Source organism: Equus asinus, chromosome 12 (genome assembly GCF_041296235.1).
Source record: "Equus asinus isolate D_3611 breed Donkey chromosome 12, EquAss-T2T_v2, whole genome shotgun sequence".
Lineage (NCBI taxonomy): Eukaryota > Metazoa > Chordata > Mammalia > Perissodactyla > Equidae > Equus > Equus asinus.
Genome location: NC_091801.1, coordinates 14,052,125 through 14,067,634, shown reverse-complemented (window position 1 = coordinate 14,067,634; position 15,510 = coordinate 14,052,125). Strand labels below are relative to the sequence as shown.

The 15,510-nt window shown below is 38.1% G+C and overlaps 1 protein-coding gene across 3 annotated transcripts in view; it reads right to left on the bottom strand.

Moving 5' to 3' along the window:
* Nucleotides 1-12,068, bottom strand: part of TRPA1 (transient receptor potential cation channel subfamily A member 1) — a 62,436-nt gene extending 50,368 nt beyond the window's left edge. For 2 of the 3 annotated variants that reach the window (XM_014853775.3, XM_070481084.1), the window contains exon 1: nucleotides 1,033-1,590. In XM_014853775.3, the coding sequence (XP_014709261.2) occupies nucleotides 1,033-1,143 (111 nt within the window). In that variant the 5' untranslated portion in view covers nucleotides 1,144-1,590. Of the gene's footprint in view, nucleotides 1-1,032; nucleotides 1,591-11,998 lie in introns of those variants that run through there. The other variant, XM_070481082.1, reaches the window with a different exon arrangement.
* Between the last annotated feature and the right edge of the window lie 3,442 nt (nucleotides 12,069-15,510).

Sequence of the window (15,510 nt, the reverse complement as noted above, 5' to 3'; positions counted from 1 at the left end):
GTGAATAAATCAAAGGGCAAATCTCTCCGACTTCATACTTTATAAATAAAAGAGATATACGAGGGGCTGGCCAGGTGGTGCAGCGGTTAAGTTTGCACGTTCTGCTTCGGCAGCCCAGGGTTCCCGCGTTTGGATCCCAGGTGTGCACCTACGAACTGCTTGTCATTCCACGTTGTGGCAGGCATCCCACATATAAAGTAGAGGAAGATGGGCACGGATGTTAGCTCAGAGCCAGTCTTCCTCGGCAAAAAAAAAAGAGGAGGATTGGTGGCAGATATTAGCCCAGGGCTAATCTTCCTCAAAAAAAAAAAAAAAACCACATAGATATATGAACGTGTGTTTGTATAAGCACTTTTCTCTTGGAGAATACATAAGGAACTGTTAAAAGGGTTCGAGTGTGGAAAGGGATCTGTGATAGGGGTTTGGGGTGACACTTCTAATGATATCCTAACGTTTAAAAAGACCCCTTTCCTCCTGCAGACAACGTGAGGAAACCCCCCCGGCAAGTTTTCTGAGCCCCCAGCAGCCTGTGCCCTCAGACTGCGCCCTCAGGCGGTAGCGCTGAGTAGTGCTGCCTTTGGGTGAAAAAGCCCCGGGAACCTCACAAGACACAGAAGCTCCATCCCAGCCCTTCGGAGCCCTGGGGAGACCACGACCCATATTCAAAGGGTCTCTTCCTCCACAGTCTTTCCCGACGCCCCGATGCCCTGGAGGAACTCGCCACTCCTGCCATTCCCTGTAACGCCTCAGTGCTGGCGTTGGTTCCTCTGTTTCACTCCACAAGACAAGAATACTTCCCAACCCAAGGCACCGAATAGCTGGCCGATACAGCCATTTAGCTGTATGCCCCACCTTCGGAGAAGGGCCCCTCTGGTCCCGCACACACGCCCCGAGATGAGCAGCCCTCATCCCGCTGCGCCCCCGGCCCTCCATCCCTGGGCCGCCCGCTAGAAACCTCGAAACGCAGAGCGCCAAGTTAAGACAAGCCGAGCCCCCCCCGGACTTCGGGGCCCTCCCGACCGCCCAGGGTACCTTAAAGGAGTCCTTGGAGTCGTCCATGTCGTCCTCCACGCCCTGGTAGACAACGCCCGGGGGCTCCTTCTTCTCCCCGGGGCGCAGCATCTTCCTCAGGCTGCGCTTCATCGACCCCAGCCCGGACGCCACCTGCTGCAGCTGCTCCCCACGTGCGCGGGCACCTGGGGCGAGAGAGCGCGCTGACCGGGCGCCAGGTGTCGGGTTCCCGGCGCGGGGCGCAGGGTGCCGGGCGCAGGGTGATGCGCGCGATCGGGGTCTCCCGCGCCCTCCGCGCCCGCGCCCGAGTCCGGAGCTCCGAGCTCTCCGCACCAGGAAGTTCCGGAGACGCGAAGAAGTTGCTTTGCGTGCGGCCGGCAGAACTTCTGGAAGCAGCCCGGCCTAGGCTACTTGTAGCGAAGGAAGCGGGAGGGGCGCAGGGAGGAGGCAAGGGGAAGCAGACCTCGTGTCCACCCGGCGAGGGGGCGGCCCTGCCGCGGCTGCCGGGGCTCCGGATCCGGGGGGAAGCACGACTTGCCTGTCTGCGCTGCAGCAGCGCACCCCGGAGTTGAGGTGTCAGGTCAGGAGGGATCCAGGGAATCTGGAATCTTTTATAATAAAACCCCTAAGAGCTCCCCGCCCCGTCCGCCCTGCACCACACCCAGAGAGGAAAGCAGGGGGCAGAGAAAGAGAATGAGCGAGAATAACTAGGTATATTAGAAAGATTTTTCTCTTTTAGGATTTTTTTCCCCAGCTAAAAACTGCTGGGCCTGTGTTTCCCATGTCCACTTCCTTTTAGAAGCCTCTTTGATTTGGAAATAAGGTATTTAGAAAAACTTCTCTTTCCGAAAGAAAAGGGAGAAGGGTTAAATCCTAGCACTGGTCTGAACTACGAGGCCAATTCCCTTTGAATCTCAGGTTCCATTTCCTGTGAATAACAATGCTAATGCCCTGGGGTTTGGTGTCTTAGAATGGCTAAGAAAATGACTGTTAGGTTCAAGGTTAGTCATAGTGACTGGCGGCGGCTTGTTTACCCTCAGCTTTGTTGGAAAGGCTTCTGTCTTCAGGGGCCTGCGCTGTGGTTATTCATCACCGGCACAGGTGTGATGCGTGGAGTGGAAGGCCTCTGCTCTCCACTGGAGAGCCCACTTCTCGTTTATGTAGAGGCGGTGCAACCTCTGAAACTGTTGCCACTCCGTTTAGGCCACAAGGTCAGAAGGCAAAAAACTCCTTCCAAAGCTAATGACACTTTGCACAGGACAGAACTTAGCTTTTACAGTCTTCTGTTTGGATAATCTGTGCTCCTTTAAGGCCCTGGATTGTCATATTCACCTGGCGACCTCCAGCGCCAAACGCAAGACCCACGTGGGTCCAGGACCTGGTATAGAGCCGGCACTAAATAAAGGTTTGTGGACTGCAGGACCTAGGATCTACACTGGGCTGAACTCAAGGGTAGGTAGAATGGTCATGATGATATTGAGGAACTCTGGGACGGTCCCCCCAAATCTTCCAATAGATATGGCTAGCTAGGTTGCCATCAATTCTACCCCTGGAAGGATAATATTGAAGTTATGGCCAGTCATCAACCTTTGACCGTGGCCTGCTGAAAAGCTGGTGAAGGATGCAGCATTCAACTTCAGCACCTGCTGTTTTCTCATCAGCGTCTACTTTCAGGAGTACAGAACCGTGATCAGTACATCTTGCTATTATCTAGTTGAGATAGGTAATGTCTTTGGAAAATCCAATAAGAAAAGAATCAGAGGGATGGGGAAAGAGAATAACTTTGAGTCACTGCTATCTGCCCCGCATTTTCCATATATGTCCTCATTTTAAAAACGAAATGCCTCATAGGAACATTAAGACTTTTTCCTACCATCAATTACTTTGATCACTTGCTTTTCTCCTAACCTTTAGCTGAAAAGGGTCATTAAGGCAAAAATAGAATAAACAGGAGGCTGGAAGCTGGGCAGAGGGCGTCGTGGTGGAGAGCATCAGTTGGCTGTGTTGGCCTTAGAGAAATGTGGCGGTCGGGATTCCAGCGTTAGATTGGGTACTGGGGAGAGGGTTGTAGGAGGCCAACGCTTCTCCCTGGTCATGTTCACTGGCTTCAGCTGCCAGCACAGAACCTCTCCAGAATACCTTCTGTGTTTTTGCTTCTGCGCCCCATTTTCATCCCCTAAATCATGTATGCTTTTAAATTTGTCCTGTCCTGTTTTAACACTGAAAAATAAAGAGGGTTGGTGTTATAGATCTGACTTTTTTTCCTCACTTTCTGTTTATGAAAACAAAGAGATTGAAATATTATTCAATTTTTCTGTTTATCTTTTGCTGGACTTGTTCATTTCAGGCTGTAATCTCCTAAGACCTCTCGAGAATTCCCATCAGTGTTTCTTATTAATAGTTAAATTTTTTCCTACCCATTAAAAACATCCTTTTCATAGGCAAGGCTTCCTTTTTAAAGTTACTGCAAATCTTGGTTTTAAAATGCGTAATGTGGACGGGAACAAGATGATATCTAGCCATTTTCAATCGAGACCTTATTCCTTTGAGGTTTAATTACGGATGCATACTAATACAATGCAATATTTCTACAAAATATGGATAATCCTTAGAGAAAATAAACTTTTATAGAAATTTCCAGAAGGTAGTTTTTATTATCAAATTACTTTTTATTACACAGAACTTTAAGAAAATGAAAATAAAGAGAATTTTATTTAAATTCTCAGGGAAAATATAGTTAAATACATGTATCAGCCCAGCAACTTTTTACAAAAAAATCTAAGTTGTTAGAAATTATCTTTAGTTATTTGATTCCTTACATTTAAAAAATTGTTTCTGTTTATTTGTTCACAAATTAATTACAAAAATACTTATATTATAAAAACACCATTAATCCAAATACATTATTATTAGTACCAAAACCGTTTGGTTATCTTAGCTTCAGTGCCTGAATTCAATGAAATAATGAAAAGGGGTCCAATAAGCCCACTAAGGAACAGAAAATTTGTGTTGCATCTTTTTTTAAAACATTATAAAATTCGCCCATGGTATGTGTACACTTTGATGATTTTTAGTACACTTCTACAATTTTGCAACCATCTCCGCAATCCAGTTTTGGAACCCTTCTATCAATCCACAAAGTTCCTTTGTGCCCAAATGCAGTCAATCCCCTCTCCCACCCCCAGCCTTAAGCAACCTTTGATCTGCTTTCTGTCTTTATGGTTTTGCCTTTTCTAGAAATTTCAGATACATGAAGTCATACTCTACGGAGTCTTTTGTTTCTGGCTTCCTCTGCACAGCATAATGCACTAGAGCCTCATCCATGTCATAGTGTGTATCAGTTGTTTCTTCCTTTTTATTGCTCAGTAGTATTCCATTGTATGAGTATACCTTATTTTCTTTGTCCATTTGTCAGTTGATGGACATTTGGATTACTCCCAGTTTTTATCTATCATAAATAATACTGCTATGAACTTTTTCATACAGATCTTTTTGTGGACACATATTTTCATTTCTCTAGGTTAAATACCTGGTAGTGAATTGTTGGGTCATATGGTAAATATGTGTTTAGCTTTGTTAGAAACTGCCGAACTGTTGTCCAATGTGGTTGTACCATTTTCCATGCCCACCAGCACTGTACGAGGATTCCAGTTTCTCCATGTCCTTACCATAGCTTAGTATCAGCTATCTTTTTGAGTATTGTCATTGTAGTGGATATATAGTGTCACATTGTGGTTTTAATTAGCATTTCCCTAATGGCTAATGATATTGTCCATGTTTTCATTCCTTATTAGCCATTCACATGTCTTCTTAATGAAATGCTTATTAAGTTCGTTTGCCTCTTTTTTAATTGACTTTTCTTACTAGTGAGTTGTGAGAGTTCTTTGTTTTCTAGATACAAAGCTTTTATCAAATAAATGATGTGCAGATATTTTCTCAGAGTTTGTGACTTCTTTTTATATTCTAATGGTGTCTTTTGAAAAACAAAACTTTTAAATTTTTATAAAAATCTAATTTGTTAATTTTTTGTGCCTTGTGCTTTGGGTGTCATATATAGACATTTTTGCCTATGCTAAGATTAAAAAGATTGTCTTCAATGTTTTCTTCTAGAAAGTATATAGTTTTAGCTCTTACGTAGATCCACTTTGAGTTAATTCTTGTGTATGGTGTGAGATAGAGGTCTAAGTTAATTTTTATTGTGTACAGATATCCAATTGTTACCATTTGTCGAAAAATTATACGTTCTTCATAGAATGGCCTTGAAACCATTGTCAAAAGTCAATTGACCATAAATATACAGGTTTGTTTCTGGACTCCCTATTCTATTCCATTGATCAATATATCTCTTTAAGCCTAAATCACACAGTCCTGATTTTGTAGCATCATAGCAAATTTTGAAATCAGATAGTGTAAGTCCTCTAAATTCGTTCGTCTTTTTCCACATTGTTTTGGCTATTCTAAGTCGTTTGCCCTATAAATTTTAGGATCAGCTTGTCAATTTCCACGGAAAGCCTTGCTAGGATTTTGAAAGGAAATGCACTGAGTCTCTAGATCAATCTGGTGAGATGTGCCATCTTAATATTGTCTTCTAATCCATAAACAGGGTATTTTTCCCCATTTATGCAGATCTTTCTTTATTTCTTTCAGGAATGTTTTATAGTTTTCCATGTACAGGTCATATAAGTTTTTTATTAAATGTACTCCTATTTTTATTAGTTTTAAGCAATTCTGAACGGAATTTTTTTCTTAATTTTCACTTTCAGGTTATGTTATTAGTAGATAGAAGTACAATTGCAGTTTCATATTCCTCTTGTATCCTTGTTAATCTTGCTCATTAACTTTAACAGCTTTTTTTCTAGATTCCTTATAAATTTATACATATAAGATCCTGTCTTATGCTATAAAAACAGTTTTGCTTCTACCTTTTCTGACTGTATGCCTTTAACTTCTTTTTATTTATTTATTTTTTTGACCTTAAGGTAGTGGTTAGAAGCCCTAGGACATTATTCAATAGAAGTCCAGAGAGTGAACATCCTTTCCTTTTTCCCCGATTGACGGGAAAGCATCCTCTTTCACCTTTAAATATAGTGTTAATAGTAGATTTGCATAGTTGCCTGTTATCAGGTTGAGGAACTTATCCTCTGTGCTTAGTTTGTTCAGTTTTTCTAATGAACGAGTGTTGCATTTTGTCTGATGCTTTCTCTACAACTCTTGAGATGATCACGTGCTTTTTCTTATTCTATTATCTTATATTAGTTGATTTTCTAGTATTAAGTCAACTTTTTATATGTTGCTCGGTTCAGTATGCTAATTTTTTTTGTGTTTATGTTCATGAAGTTATATTGGTCTATAGTTTTCTTTCTTGTGTGATGTCTGTATGGCTTCGTATCAGCGTAACAGTGGCCTCACTGAAGGAGTTGAGAAGTGTTCCCTTCTATTTTCTGAAGTAGTTTGTATAGTATTCATACTGTTTCCTTCTAAAATGTTTGATAGAGTTTACCAGTGCAGCCCTTTGGGTCTAGGCTTTTTGTTTTCTCTCTGGGTATATGTTTCATTACCAATTCTCTTTTCTTATCTTCTATAAATATTTTTTATTTCATATTTTTGCTTCAGTAAATTTTTGTAATTTATATCTTTCAAGACATTTCATCTGAGTTTTCTATTTGATGGCATAAAGTTGTTCATAAAATTTCCTTACAATCCTTTTAATTCCTGTAGGGTCGGTAATAATGTCCCCTGTTTCTTTCCTTATTTCAGAAATTTGTGTTGTCTCTCTTTCCTAATAGTATTATCAATTTTCTTGATGTTTTCAAAGAACTAACTTTTAATTTCATTGATTTTTCTTTGTTGTTTTCCTGCTTTCATTTTCATTGTTTGTGACTTTTTTTTCTCTCCAGTTTTCCTTTTTTGCTAATGACTTTGGGTTGATTTGCTCTTCTTTCTCTCCTTCCTTGATATATAACCTTGGGTTATTGATTTTAGATCTTTCTTCCTTCAAATGTAAACATTTAAAGCTACAGAATAATTTCTAAGTGTTGTGTTAGCTGCATCCCATAAATTTTGATTTGTTCTGTTTTCATTTGTGGTTTCTTCTTTGACTCAGGTTATTTTTCAGAAGTGTATTGTTTAATCTCCAAGTATGAGGGATTTCCCCAAATTTCTAATTCAGTCTGGCTGTGGTCAGAGAGCATGCTTTCTATGATTTCAGACCCTCTAAATTCAAATGTACACTTACTGAAATGTGTTTCAGGGCTGGCATATGGTCTATCCTGGAGGTTGTTCCATGTACATTTGAAAAGAATGTGTTTATTCTGCTGTCGTTTGGTAAAGTTTCTGAGTATGTTATTAGCTCCAGTTGGTTAATGGTGTTGTTCAAGTCTTCTAGATTCTTAGTGATTTCATGTCTATTCTATCAGTTACTGAGAGAGGAATATTAAAATCTCCAATTATAATTATTAAATTGTCTATTTATTCTCTCAATTCTGTTCAGAATTTACTTCATTTTTGTGTCTGTTCCTTGGTCTATGCATATTTGCAATTGTTCCTATTCTATTATATTTTCCCTTTTATCATCATGAAATGTCTTTCTTTGTCTTTAGTAATATTTCTTGTTTTAAAGTCTATTTTGTCTGAGACAGCTACTCAAAATCATTTATGTTTTCTGTTTACACGATACACCATTTTCTATCCTTTTACTTTTAATCTGTTTGTGTCTTTCATCTAAAGTATGTTTCCTATACATGGCATAGATTTTGTTCTTTTATCCAGCTTGATAGTCTCTGCCTTTTAATTACAATGTCTAGCCATTGACATTTAATGTAATTGTTGCTATGTACTGCCATTTTGATATTTGTTTTCTGTATCTCATATCTTTTTCTGCCACTCTCTTCCACCTTTACTGACTGCTTCTGTGTTCAACAATTCTTTTAGCAAATCATTTTAATTCATTGGTAGATTTTTTTATGTTATTTTCTTAGAGTAGTGTTTACAATGTTCATCTTTAACTTATCACAATCTACTATAAATTAATACTTATTTAATTCCAGTAAACTATAGCAACTTTGCTTTAATGTGCCTCCATTTCCTTTCCCTCCTTTATACTATTATTGGCATATGTAATACATTTATAGATATATATCATATCTATGTATATTATATAATTCAAAATAGTGTTATAATATTTACCATATCCAGTGCTCTTCATTTCTTCCTGTAGATTTGAGTTACTGTCTGAGTATCATTTACTTTCAATCTGAAGGACTTCTTTTCAAATTTCCTGTAAGGCAGGTCCACTTGAAAAAAATATTAAGGGATATTATTGCTAGAAGTAGAAATTTTATTTGACAGGTTTGCTTTTAAGCACTTCGAATGTTATTATACTGCCTTCTGACCTCCATTGTTTCTGATGAGAAAGCATCAAAATATCTTATTGTTGTTCTTCACTTAAACTTAAGATTTTTGCTAACCTCAAAAGTTGATTGTATCTTCCCCATTTACAACTTACATTTTAGCATGCTTACATTTCTTTCCTTCATCTATATTAAAATATGTAGTATTTTAGTTTCAGATTTTTAAAAATTAAACTTTATAAAATATTTAGACAATTGTAAATTGTGTTGTTGTTATATTTTATATTACTGTTTCTCAAAATCTTTATCATTCTTTTCCTTGGATTCATATTAATTTTTCTGAATTTCATACATAAGAAATTTTTCCAGAAAAGGTAAATTTGGTGATAAAATTTGTGTATCCCTGCATATCCAAAACTGTCCTTATTTTGGCTTCCTATGGGATGATAGTTTAAATAGATATAAAACTCTTTCAAAGTCATTTTCCCTCAGAAATTTGAAAACTGTGTTGCTCCCTTTCATCATCCATTTTTGCAGATAAAGTGCTTATATCAATCTGTTTCTCGTTCATTTCTTGGTAATTTGTTTCATTTTCTCTCTGGAATCTTTTAGGATTTTCATCTTGTTCTTGGAGTTATGAAATTTCAACACGGTGCCACTCAGTGAGGGATTTCTGTAGTTCACCGTGTTCTGTACTCTATGGTCATTTCTAATCTAGTGATTTTCTTTGGCTCTGGGAAACTTTCTTCCATTTTATTTAGCATCGTCATTTACTTCTACATAGGTTTGGCATCTTTTCGTGGCAAGTAAAATGCAACCAAAACTGGCTTAACCAAAAGTGGAATTGATTGGCTCACAGGACTAGAAAGGCCTGTGGTAGTGGAGCACTGGTTTAAGACACAGATTGATCTGGGCACGAATGACATCAAAGCTACATCTGTCTTTCCTTCTATCTCTTTTCTCATCAAGAGAGAGAAATTTCTCTACTTCTTTGAAGGCTCACTTGCAGCAGTACCTGGCTGAGCTCTGCCAAGTTTATGTCCATCGTTTGACCTCTTAATATTCTACCAGCTGTACACGATTTTCTGGTGTACGATTCGCTCAGATGGGGTTGTGAATTCAATCTCTTGGTCAGTCACCATGGCCACAAAAACAATGATCTGATTATCGGCACGTGAGTTACATATTCTCCGTGGAAGTTAGATTTGGGGACAACTCTGCCCGAATTACATGGACTGAGAATGGAGGAAGGATGGTTTCCATCACCCTAAGAGAAACTGGAGGACTGCTGGCAAAAGATGGAGGAACTGATGCTGTCTATTTCCAGCTGGATGTACAGATGTTTATATACCTTCTTTCTGTTTGATTTTTCTGGGTACATATGAAAATTTCTTCATCCATTTTCTTTGCATCTTAAGCTTACTACCATATTTTTTAATTCTTAGTTCTTTTATACTGTATTATGAGAAAATTCTTTGACTTGATCTTCCAGTTCACTATTTTCTTTTTCAGTTATATCCATCTATCAAGTACTCTTTTTTAATTTCATGAAGAAATTTTTATTTCAAAATCTCTGGTTGAGTCTCTGTAAAGGTCATATATTCTCACATTTTTATTTTATTCTAACGTCCTGATCTACTTGTCCTGTTAACCTTATTTTCTCTTTATAATAGTGTTAGTTTCCTTCAAATGTTGAATAATCCCTGTCCTCCCATTTTTGTGTTTGATGTCTCTGTTCATTTGCCTCTTCCGTTCCCCAGCGTCAGTGTCTGGTGATTGTGCAGGAGGGGCTGGATGTGCTTCTGGGGGGCTGTGCAGTGAGCCTCAGCTTCCATTCTGGGTACAGCAGCTCCTGTCCTCCTTGGAGCATGGTTCTGCCTCAAGCATCCCATTGCCCACGCTCTGCTTTAGTTAATGGGCAAACAGCATTGTTGCTCATTGCTTTTACAAATCAGAGAGGGGAGAGGTGCTGACAAGCCTCATTCTGACTGTTGCTTCCAAATGAATAACCACTGTCATGAATGCTTGAAGACCACCTCTGTATTCTTGTGGTCCCTGGCTCCCCCATCATTCTTCCCATCACAATATCCTTTAGCCTGTGTTTAACTTGTGCTTTCCTTCATTTTTGCATCTCTGTTAATCTTGTCCTGTCTGCCTTCCATCTTTCCAGAATTTTTAACATTTCTAGACTGTTGGTGGCATTGTCTTTTGTTATGCCATCTTGGTTTGGATTTACTCCTTATTAAAAAATTTTTTCCATTTCATAGGTTTTTAGACAGAAAGGTAGGTAGATGTGTGTGCTCAGACAATTATCTCAATCCAATTGCTTTCTCTTATTTTCTGTGTAATTTTTAAAAATTCTACCATGTTTCTGCTAGATTGTATAGAAGGGAGAAATTTTTTATATACCATGTCTTGAAATGTTTAAGTTCCATTAGAAAAAGGTTAGGTCATGGAGGAAGGGGAGAAACTAATGTTCATGAGATTCTACTACTCATCAGGCCATGTTGTTAGTTTGGTGACGACTGAGTCCTAGATGGAAAATTCTGCTTAATGTGGATAAATAGTGAAATAAATTACACACACATTATTGTGGACACCTATGAAATGCTCTTTTCTACCAGGGAATCAGAGAAACTCAGTGTACCTTGCTACAGAGAATCCTGAAGCAGATTCTGCGCTGTCTACTACCCAGAAGACGGACTGATATACTCAGATTATGCAAACCAGCACCATTCCCAGGGCCATTAATGTTTATGTTGTGAATTTTTATTTCTAACTATTTAAACTAAAGCAACAGCCAAAATTTTATGATGGAATTAATCTTTTCATTGTGAATTTTTATTTCTAACCTGAAGCAGTAGCCAAAATTTAAATTCTGTTTCCAGGCTGTCTGCCAGTGAATGAGGGAGAATGGCAGATTTTTCATAGTAGCAGTATTACTTTATAGCATTTGCAAGTACAATTGAAACTACCTGCTAATTATAAAAAGCCTCTGTGTTGCAACTTCACCTGCTATGCTCTTAATTTATACCCAGATCATTTTAAACTGGGGCAGTAAGAATACAAAAGAAAAGTCTTTTCTCTTTAAGCACCTCTGCTCTATACCTTAATAACTTTATTATATAGAGAACTTTTTGAGCACAAGAATATTTTAAATTATTATATGAAAAGATTTTATTGAGTTTCTCTTATGTAGCTAACACAAATAATATCTGTAGTTCAAAGTCTGTCTTCAGTATATAGAGATATTCTTGTTTCACTATTTCAAGGATCTATTAACTTTTCTGTCTATGAAGAGAAAAATATTTTAGGTTTTCAAGTCTTAAGCCTCTCGGTGAATTCTGGAAAACCATAATTCAAACAATTCAAATAGAATTAGATGTAAAATAAGATTTTTATTTCATCCAACTTATGATGGGAACTAGGTCAGATTGAAACTAAATAACATCAAATATGAAATCAGAACCTACATTCCTTACAGGTGAAACCCAAACTGGCATTTCCAATATATAATTAATATTACAATTATACTAATTTCTTCTATCAGAAACCTTGACTCATTTAACATCTGAAATATATGTATTATCCTTTAAAAATATGAAAGTTACAAGATATTGAATAAAAATTATGCTTACCTTATTCATACAAATTGACATCATGTTTCTAATGTTGCACAGGCATAAATATCCAAGTAGAGAACTGTTCCTTTTCTCACACAGTCAATAGGTTGCACCCACTTTTATAGTCCCATATAATTATACAAGGGGTGGTTCATTCTAAGAGTCAATATTATGCCTTTTTATTAGACTACCTTATGTAAATGATGGGTGAATACTGTTTTCATAACTTGAGCTTTGAAATTTGATTACTGAGTACTAAAAAGGAATCACCTAACTTAGCTATTACCTATAAGTTTATCTCCCCTACATGGCCCCTTTTTAATGCAATACCACAAGTCAAAATAGTTAACAGTGGTAGCCTAAGGAGAATTATCTAGCTTTTCTGGAAAACTACTGTCCTCTTACTGAATAAAAGACAGATTATCAAGAAAAGTAAAGGATTGCAGCATTGTCATTTACTTGTTAAGATCTGTTATATTCCAGTAGATTGGAGACAAAGCTGAGTTATCCAACAGAAATTTATCCAAAATAAATATGACAAATGCCTCAAACCATAAGCATGTATCTATGTCTACCACAGATACGATTTGAAGAAAAATAAATTTCTAAAGAGAGCAATTAATAAATTACCTTGTGAAAGCCACAATGTTTTTTAAATTAGGCTAACTTTGGATGTCAGATATGACAATTTGATTGAAGATGCCCTATCTGAGGCCTTCTCTGTCTTCTGTCCCTAAAGCATTTTTATTCCCTCATTCAATTACTAATTCAGCAACATTTGTTGAACAGTAACTACAAATGAGGTCATGTATTAGGATCTCCCAAGGAGCTCCCAGCTTAATGAGAAGAGGTAGATATTCCCAACAGAATATACAGAGTGTGTTAGCAGAGGCTAACTGCTGTAGTAAGAGTTGTTACCTCGATCATGCAAAGTTCAAAACAAGTATTCTTAATCAGCCAGAAACTTTTCTTCAAGTGGTGGTTCAGAGACCAAGGATCCTACCATGTGGTGACTGTCTTCTACATCTTACGGTTCCCCATGTTGCCATGTTCATTTTAAGAAGAAAAAGTGTGGAGCAGCTCTAGGGGCATTGTTTTGGGCCAGACCCCTTGTGGCTACAAGGCCACAAAAACCGCAAGGAAGGCTGGGAAATGTAGTGCGTAGGGGGAAGAGGAAGCGTGTTTGTTGATAGTCCCTCTGCAGGTGCTGTGGAACCACAGCTATGGGTGGGAGGTTGGTCAGGGGAGGCTCTCGAAAGGAAGCAAAGCCCATCTTATTTGATGAGAAGCAGCAAACGAGGGAAAAAACTGGGGTGGTGAACGAAGATGCATGTGAGCACAATCAGGAGGAAGAGCATGTGCAAAGCACAGAAGTGAGAAAGGTTGGTGAAATGAAAAAGTTGCAAGAACATGGGTTCTCATGTGGGAACAGAAGGAAAGGAGAGAGCGGAGGACCATGGATGCTTTTGTAATTGGGATTGTCCATATTGTAGGATTTAAAACTCCATGTTTTTTTGAGATCCTTCTAATAGCAATGTAGGGGATGAAGCAAGCAAGCCAAAAGTGGGATCAGTAAAATCAATAAGGGTAATACAGTGGTCATAAATTCAGAAAGGATGAAGTCCTGAACCATGGCAGTGAAAATAAAGAAGGAGGAAGGATTTATTAGACTTCTGGGACACGGACACTACAGAAGTTGGAGGATAATTTGAAGGTGAGATGGGTGAAAGCAGAGTCTAGAATGACTTTGAGGTTCCTGATTTCCTGGGGGGGAGAGGAGAAGAAGGAAAAAGTGGGGTGTGTTCAGAGAGGAAGGAGGGAAAATACATTGTCACCCAGAAAGCTGTGAGGTAAGAGAGTTTCAAATGGTAGAAAAATTTAACTTTGCAAAATCTGCAAAACAGTAGAGAAAATGAGGACCAAAAAGTATCCTTTCAATATGGAAACTAGAATCTCGCTGGTGACCTTGCTAAGAGCAGTATGAGAATTTAAATCGACTATTGATAAATAACCCACATTTAAATAGCATTGGAAATAATAAAACCACTTTTGTTATGATAAATAATAGTACTGTTTACTCTAGTGTTTAAGTGATTCAGTTATAGATAAAAGATCTTTGATTATTATCACAATGAGGGTTGGGCAAAGTTTAAAATGAATTTGATTGTGCACTGAACATAAAAAAAAAATTATCTCTAGTACAGAGCTACTGGAGCTCCAACCCTGGTATTTCTCCATGTGAAGACTTTCATCTCTGCCTAAATTCATTGGGAAATTTGATGATGATGATGCATGTAATTATTATTACTAAAACGTCATCCTCAGTGATGCAATTTGCAATAATATTTTTAAAAATTCAGTATCAAAGTCATAGAAAATTATGCTATCAGCAAGAGTGATGACTTGTGAGAGATGACAGCAAACTTTCGAGAGATGCTGAGTCAAAAAGGATTTTTTCCAGGGGCTGGCCCCGTGGCCGAGTGGTTAAGTTCACGCACTCCGCTGCAGGCAGCCCAGTGTTTCGTTAGTTCGAATCCTGGGCGCGGACATGGCACTGCTCATCAAACCACGCTGAGGCAGAGTCCCGCATGCCACAACTAGAAGGACCCACAACGAAGAATATACAACTATGTACTGGGAGGCTTTGGGGAGAAAAAGGGAAAAAAAATAAAATCTTTAAAAATAAAAAAAAAAGGATTTTTTCTGATGCTCTTACTGAACAATAATATGCTTTAGTTATTTACTTGTCAAAAATAAACATTTTAATAACAGACTTTTATATGCAATGCAAAATCTCTGAAGGAAAAGGAACCGCTTATAGAAAATTAGCAAAACTGGAAAATTGGTAGGATAGAAAATTGTGGTTTTACTAAGAAAATAAGCTCTAAAAAATTAAAATGCATTACTTCAGTATCTGGAGTAACAAAATCTCAAAGAAATAAAGTGATGCGGAAATTCAGCTATTAAATATATTTGGTTATACAATCATTGATACCCTTAAAAACTGAAATGGTGTACCATTTTCACTACATATGCTATGAGAAGCTCACAATCTTAGGTGGAGAATGACCTGCATTTATTTTAAACTTCTAATATGGTGGGTTATTACAAAGAAAATAATGAAGCAACCTGTCTTTTATGTTGTTCTTGGTTTTATTTTTCTGTGGACTCACCAGAGGTGAAGTAAATACAATACCTCATAATAGGAAGGAAAACAGCTATAGACCAATATGTAGAGCATAACAAAAGTTGGTCTTCCACCCCTGTAGGAAGTCAGTAAACCCACTCCCAGATTGCCGTCTACCTATAGAAGATGCCACAAATGCTCTGCTAAACCAGACTCTTCCAGGCCAAGAGACCAAAAGATCATGCAGTGACGTGGAATTCAAGATGAGAAGACCAAGGTTTGAGTCCCAACTTTCCATCTGGCAATTTTGTAACCTGAAGTTGGTCGTTTAATTTCTCATCACTTATGCACAAAACAATAAAACCAGCCTTGCTAGGATTATGTTAGAAACAAATTAGAC